At 47.9% G+C, this 6,963-nt stretch overlaps 1 protein-coding gene and 1 long non-coding RNA gene across 2 annotated transcripts; one reads left to right on the forward strand and one right to left on the reverse strand.

Moving 5' to 3' along the window:
* The first annotated feature begins 3,230 nt into the window (after nucleotides 1-3,230).
* Nucleotides 3,231-5,924, forward strand: LOC124699546 (probable O-methyltransferase 2). Its single transcript, XM_047231834.1, has 3 exons — nucleotides 3,231-3,308; nucleotides 4,732-5,475; nucleotides 5,625-5,924. The coding sequence occupies exons 1-3, from the start codon at nucleotides 3,231-3,233 to the stop codon at nucleotides 5,922-5,924; spliced, it is 1,122 nt and encodes a 373-aa protein (XP_047087790.1).
* On the reverse strand, nucleotides 3,883-4,248 carry LOC124699547. The gene is made up of 3 exons (XR_007001426.1): nucleotides 4,201-4,248; nucleotides 4,049-4,129; nucleotides 3,883-3,977 (listed from the first exon to the last, which is right to left on the reverse strand). It is a non-coding gene; the product is annotated as an uncharacterized LOC124699547 (long non-coding RNA).
* Nucleotides 5,925-6,963: the final 1,039 nt, after the last annotated feature.

Raw genomic sequence — 6,963 nt, forward strand, 5'->3', positions numbered from 1 at the left:
CGGCGGAGGAAATTCGTCGAGGAGATGTTGTATTGTAAATATGCATGCATTACGTGTACTGTTGACGATGTCGTGTACTGTTGACGATGTGTATATATATTCATGACGATTTTTTGTGGTTTCTTGAATGATATATATGCATTGCTGAAACTCTACCGCGGCAGAGAAACGCCCTGTTTCTCTGCCGCGGCAGAGAAACGCTGGTACAGCCTAAACCTGTGCCGCGGCAGAGAAATAGCAATTCTCTGCCGCGGCAGAGAAACCTAGGCCCGGTTCGCACCACGAACCGGGACCAAAGGCCTTCCACCGCGAGCTCCCTGGCCGCACCACGTGTCGAGGCCTTTAGGCCCGGTTCAACTTTGAACCGGGACTAAAGGGTACCCCCTTTAGTCCCGCCCAATTGGTCCCGGTTTGGGAACCGGGACTGAAGGCCCAAATGGACCGGGCCTATTGCCCCTTTTTCTACTAGTGCATGTGAAAGCCAGGATTTGAACTCGAGACCTGGGGCTCTGATACCATGTTAAGCTTCATGCACTAGCCACTTGAACTAAAAGTCTGAACTGATGGAAAGGGCTAGGCAATCTACTTGTACACTTCACAACAGGGTGTACCTCCTCCTCAACCCCCTCCGCGTACCGGGGGAAAACCTAGGACTAGTCCAGGCAGCAGCAACATCGTCGTCGTTTCCTTGGTGAAGGTGTTGCTTGGTATGCGGCGTCTCGGCGTGCTAGGAGCGTGGTGGTACTTCTCCGGAGGGCACAGCGGTTGCGGGTCATCGTCTTTTTCGTCGATCTGCCGGTGTCGGCATTTGTTTTTCTTTCTTTGTTTGTCTTTCCTTTTGGGCTTGCTTGTGCTGCGGCCCGAACATGTTCGTTGTATCGGGTGGTTTGATATATTAATATAGCGGGGTGAAAGTCTATTTCAAGGAGACATGCAAGGCAAAATGAGCAATCGGTGAAATTACATGATCGCAGGCAGATTGAGAATTTACAAAACATGCAAGGAATGATGCACTGGAACTCCTGGAAGACAGCAATGATGCACTGGGACTCCTGGAAGACAGCAATGATGCACTGGGACTCCTGGAAGACAGCAATGATGCACTGGAACTCCTGCAAGACATGGAAGGCAGAATGAGCAATCAGTGAAATTCAAAGCTAAACAAGAAGAGATCTTTGGACAGAACTCATGTCTTCTTGTTTCTATATAAAAGAATTAGCCAAAGGAAATGGAGCACTGTATCGACTGGTATGGATCTTCCCACTATTATTGATATAGCCAGATCAAATGCTCCAACAATAACATAAATCATAGTGTAACTCTAGCGAAAGAACCAAAATCTGAATGAGCTCCATACAAAATTAGATTTTCCATCCTGGCACCATGGCACTACTAGACGGAGATTTTTCAGGCTAATACACATGTAGACTCGGTGTTGCAGACCAATCGGCTCGGCTAACAGTACATTCAGGTGGAGATAAACTCCACAATCAGTTCCTCCGTCTAGGGCTGCAACTGCAAGCGGCAGAGTTTGCGGGGCAGTTTCTTGTCCGAACAGCACAGTTTAGTCAGATGTGGAATTAAATTCTTAGTGCAATTTGCACTGTTCCATGTTGCGGGATAACCCTACCTCCACCCCACTCCGCAAGCGGCACAATGGAAATCCATCAGACCCGGTCTTAGAGCATCTCTAGCAGAGCCCGTATATCTTGAAACCGAAAACGCCGAGTTCGGTCTCCCGAACTGGTGAGTTTAGATGGATTTTATCACCCCGCAGATCGGAAATCGAACTCGCAAACTTGAAAAACGGAAATCAAACGTCGCGGGAAAATCCAAGTCGCGATTGAACCCGGTTTGCTCCGATCAAGCTCTTATTCATCGATAATTTACATTAATTTAGCTAAAATACATGATAGTTCGACCTACATTCGCTAATTAGAGACTTAAAACGACTAGATTAGGCCCCAGATTGTCACTTGGGCGCTTCCCGTCGGTGGCGGAGGGTTTTTCCTCGCCGGCAAATCCTACACGACGATGAGCGCTGCCACCTCGAAGGCCGCCGCCTCCGCCGAGCTCCCGCAGGCTACAGGTGGCCCATCGACGTCGTCGTTGTCGTTGCCGCGCGGGGAAGCGCCTGCAACGGCCGGCTGCACGAGCCGGCGGGGGGGGCGCCTCGGCTTCTCCTTCTTCGGTCGCCTCCTCGCGCGCTTGCCGGTGCGCGATAGCATGCGGCCACTTCCGACCCGCTCGCTTCCATCCGCTGTCAGAGCGCGTCCGCCTCGCGCGGACCGCCTCCGCCCGTACACCCGGCGGATATCGTGGTTCCTTTCCGCCGCCGATTCGGCCCCCTCCCCTATCTACGCGTCTTCACCGCCCCATTGCAGATGGAGGGGTGGTGGCGGAAGCGGCGGAATGGCTCGCCGGAGAGGAGGCAGGCGGTGGCGGCGGGAGTGAAAGTGGTGGAGGGGAGTAGGGTTTAGAAACCAAACTCCCCTCCGCGGCCCCTTTTAATACGGGGCGGCCGCGCAGTTTCTTGGGGGGCCGAACTTGTTATACGGGCCAGCCCGCGAGTTCGGACTCCGTTCTAGCCATCTCCGAACCGAACCCTTATTATCGCCGGAGTTTTTCAGTTTCGATCTCTTTTACGGGCTCTGCTAGAGATGCTCTTATCCACGGCCGGGCAAGAGGAACGGCGTTTCTGAGCATTGTGGCTCCTACCACCAAGGATTTTTTTTTCTTGAGGCAAAAATTATAGGTAGGCAATGGTATTTTGGAAATACCAGCAAAATACCGACCGAGATTTTCAAACCAATTAATTATTCCGTTCTAAATTTATAATAAAACTGATCAAATTATTTAAATATAAAAAATCGTTTAATAATTTTTTTGGTGGTACGGTTTCTCCCGAAATATCACAAATACTGGCCGCGAAGCAAAACCCTTCATCTACATGACACTAGCCTCTCCGCCCGAGATACAAAGTCATACTCGTCTTCCAAGCGTAAGATGCTGCAGAAACCCTTCGCTGACATTTGTTGAAGTACCTCGCCTTCCACGCGGCATTAGTTAAGTATATTGAGCTGCGGAACGCGAGTTAATTTAGTAGAGGAGCTCAACAGTTGCTCAGCGGTGCACTCTACTTAAACCCTCGAATGCACCACATAGATCAGTCACAAGCTGATCAGCGCCACAAAGAAAGCATCCATAGCCGAGAGAGAGAGAAGAGAGCAATGGCGCCCCAGGTTCCGACTATCGAGGTTCCCACGGATGCTGAGCTGCTGCAGGCACAGGCTGACCTGTGGCTAAGGGTGGACATGAGCCAGCTCGGGCTGGGCTCGGTACGAGCCGCATTTGAGCCCACAGAAAAACGGCTCGGCTCGGGCTAGCTCGTTTCAGCCACGAGCGGGAAAAGTGGCTCGGCTCGAGCTTGGCTCTAGCTCGGTCCAGCTCGAGTTGGCTCGCAGCTGAACGCCCAGCACAGATTTTTTCATGTACAGACAGCAGTTTTGCTTGTTTTCAAGCTTTTTAACAACAAATTGAGCATGTAAATGCTCATAAGTTTTCAGAAAAATGCAAAGTATATCAATTCAGGATAAATCCATTTGATGAGAAAAATCAATAATTAGAGCAATTAGATGATACACGGGTATAGAGGTTTACCTCAAAATTAGAAGCAATTTCACACATCATGTCCATTCTTTCTCAATTCAAATTCCTGAAAATAACCAAAAGGGAAACACAAATACACAATGGACAAGCACAAAATGATATAGAGGTTTCATAAATCATAGTTGACATATCAACACGGTTACAACTTAGGTTCCAAGTTCAAACACAAATCAACTAGAGTAACATCCAACTCTCTTAGGTTCCAAGTTTAACACAAATAAAATAAGACAAGTTCAACTTCTAGCAAGATCATCATCCATCTTCATTTGTGCAACTCCATTGTAGCAACATCCAAATGACATGATAGTCTACAAGTAACAATAGGTTTAGTAAATTTTCTACTCACATGACAAGTGAACATGTAGTAAATATCTCTTACCAATAGTTGTTGTTCACCACACCCTTAGGCCTTAGGCAAGTTGATGGTCTCCACATTTTCCTCATCATCTTCCTCCTTCTCCTAAATTAGAGAAAGTTAGCCATGATTTTTTTTAAAGAGTTGACAATGTGAGAAGGGAGTGGAAATCATACCATCACATTCAAGTCACTATGGGAACCCTTAATATAGCTTGCACCACAAACCAATGCCTCCACCATAGCCGGCTTTAGAGAACTACGATAGTCATCTAAAACCCTTCCACCGGTGCTAAAAGTTGATTCCGATGACACGGAACCAGCCGGGATAGTCAAGAACCGCCTTGCCATCTTTGCCAACACCGGGTACCTAAGTGAATTCACTTTCCACCAATCAAGCAAGATGAATTTGGGATCTGGATCCTCAAGCGCATCTTCTAGGTAGTTCCTTAGTTCACTCTTTGATGATTTTGTTGTGCTGTTTCTTCAGTGGGTTTGGACGAGCTTTCGGGCTGCATCCCTCCGTTAATTCGTAAAAAGAAAGTGATGAGCTTTCGGGCCGGCTCGGGCCGAGTCAGACGAGCTTTCAGCCCGTCGCGAGCCAGAAAAACAGGCCCGACTCGGTCTCTGTCTAACGCGGGCCGAGCTCAAAACGGGCCGAGCCAAGAAAAGCTCGGGCCGAGCCAAAAGCTCGGCCCGAACGTCCAGCCTTACCTGTGGAGACACAGCCTCTATTACCTCGCGTCCATGGGGCTCCGCTGCGCCGTCCAGCTCGGCATCCCGACCGCCATCCACAACCTCGGTGGGGTCACCTCGCTGCCCGACCTGCTCACCGCCTTGTCCCTGCCCCCTAGTAAACAGCCGTTCCTCGGCCGCCTAATGCGTGTCCTCGTCACGTCAGGTGTCTTTGCTGCCGGTAACGACTCGGGCGTGGAGATCTTCCGCCTCAACCCGCTGTCCAGCATCCTGGTGCATGGCGTCGGCGCCGACGACCACCACATCCAGACATCCTTCATGCTGGCCGTGACATCGCCGCACTACACCGAGGCCGCGCTGGGGCTGGCCGACTGGTTCAAGAAAGACACCCTAGGGCCCGTGCCGTCGCCGTTCAAGGACGTGCATGGCGTGGCGCTCTTCGACGACAGCATGGCGCTCCTGGACAAGGACTTCGACGCCCTGGTCAATGACGCTTTGGCCGCCCACGACAACTTAGGGATCAGCGCGATCATGCGAGAGTGCCATGCCCTCTTCAACGGGCTTGAGTCTCTCACTGACTGCTGCGGCGGCGATGGGACGACGGCGAGGGCCATCACCAAGGCCCATCCCCACGTCAAGTGCACTGTGCTGGACCTTCCCAAGGAGATCGACAAAGTGCAGCCAGATGGTGTCGTCAACTATGTTGGTGGTGACTTGTTCCACACCGTCCCAAAGTCTCAGACGGTGATGCTCAAGGTACGTCTGGCACGTACTACATTTTAGACCAATGGGAACTATATATATTACCACGTCAGAATATTACCAACAAAAATACGTTAAATTTCAAAATTCAGAAGATAATCAATTGTTCTCAACAAGCTAGGTTATACATTTTTTGTGTGTAGCTTGTGCTGCACCACTGGAGCGACGAGGATTGCGTCAAGATCTTGTCTCAGTGTAGGAGTGCCATTCCTTCACGTGAGGAAGGAGGGAAGCTGATCATCATAGACATTGTGGTTGAACCTTCTCTCGGACCAATAATGTTTGAGGCACAGCTTCTGATGGACTTGGCTATGCTTGTGTACACAAGAGGCCGTCAGCGTAACGAAAATGACTGGCATGAACTCTTCATGAAAGCAGGGTTCACTGACTACAAGATTATCAAGAAACTAGGAGCACGAGGTGTCTTCGAAGTATACAAGTGAAAGGGTTCGTAAAAAAAACATCTATACCGAAGTGCGTGCTCGTAAGACATGCAAGTCTGCAGTGTGTTTTGTTTAATTACATATATATATATGGTGTGCTCGAGGAAGAGAATAAAGGGAGTATACCGCTTTGTATTCGTAAAAAAATTACTATGGCTCAGCAGCTTAAGTTTTAAGTATGGTTATTATATATATTATCTTGTATCTTTTCTTCCAGAAGTATTACTAATATTGTTGGTGTGCTTGTGTACGTATTATGTTTGTGTTCTCCACTTGGGCTTTGTTTGATGCTCAGACTTGCAGTGCATGCTATGTACTTCAAGGATATCACGCGCTACTATGAACTAACATGACGGCCCTCGCAAATTTGAGGGTATTACAGTAATCATATAGAAAATGTGAAGTGATCATTTCTTATCCTATGCTATTATTTTTCCCTCTGATTACCTCATTCACTGCAAACTACTTGACTTTTTAGGTGAAATAAAATAACTTTTAGAAAAAAACTAATTATATGGATTTCTTTTTATCTAAAGGACCTTTCTATATTTTCATTTCTAGAGTTGGGAGCACATCAACCCAGTAACCTGGAAATCCGAATGGGCACTACATGAGTTAATAGTCATGTCCTTGAAATCATAGGCTTGTAGCTCTAAACTTTTTTGTTGCCTTTAGCATGGATATGCAGACCAATCTGGTATGCTTTTTCACATCCTCTACTTGCAACCAAGGTAGCTAGGCTTGCACTAACTTTTTTTTGGCATGTAAAACTGAATTCATCTATTATATATTAAAAGCAAAATACAGAGGTTTAAAATAGAGACAAGAGGTTAATTAATCCACATAGCCTAGATTATCTAATCCGTTGGCTTTATGTTGATCATAGATGTTAACGGCAGAGATTTAAAAGAACATATCGTACGAAAAAATGTCCTCGTGCCAAAAGCACAGACACGACCGAGCAGAAATATGGTGCGCTAACGGAACCGAGAAAGGAGAGTCCTGACGCTATAGGTTTAACTAGCTTAGAACTCTAATC

Source organism: Lolium rigidum, chromosome 3, assembly GCF_022539505.1.
Source record: "Lolium rigidum isolate FL_2022 chromosome 3, APGP_CSIRO_Lrig_0.1, whole genome shotgun sequence".
Taxonomy (NCBI): Eukaryota; Viridiplantae; Streptophyta; class Magnoliopsida; order Poales; family Poaceae; genus Lolium; species Lolium rigidum.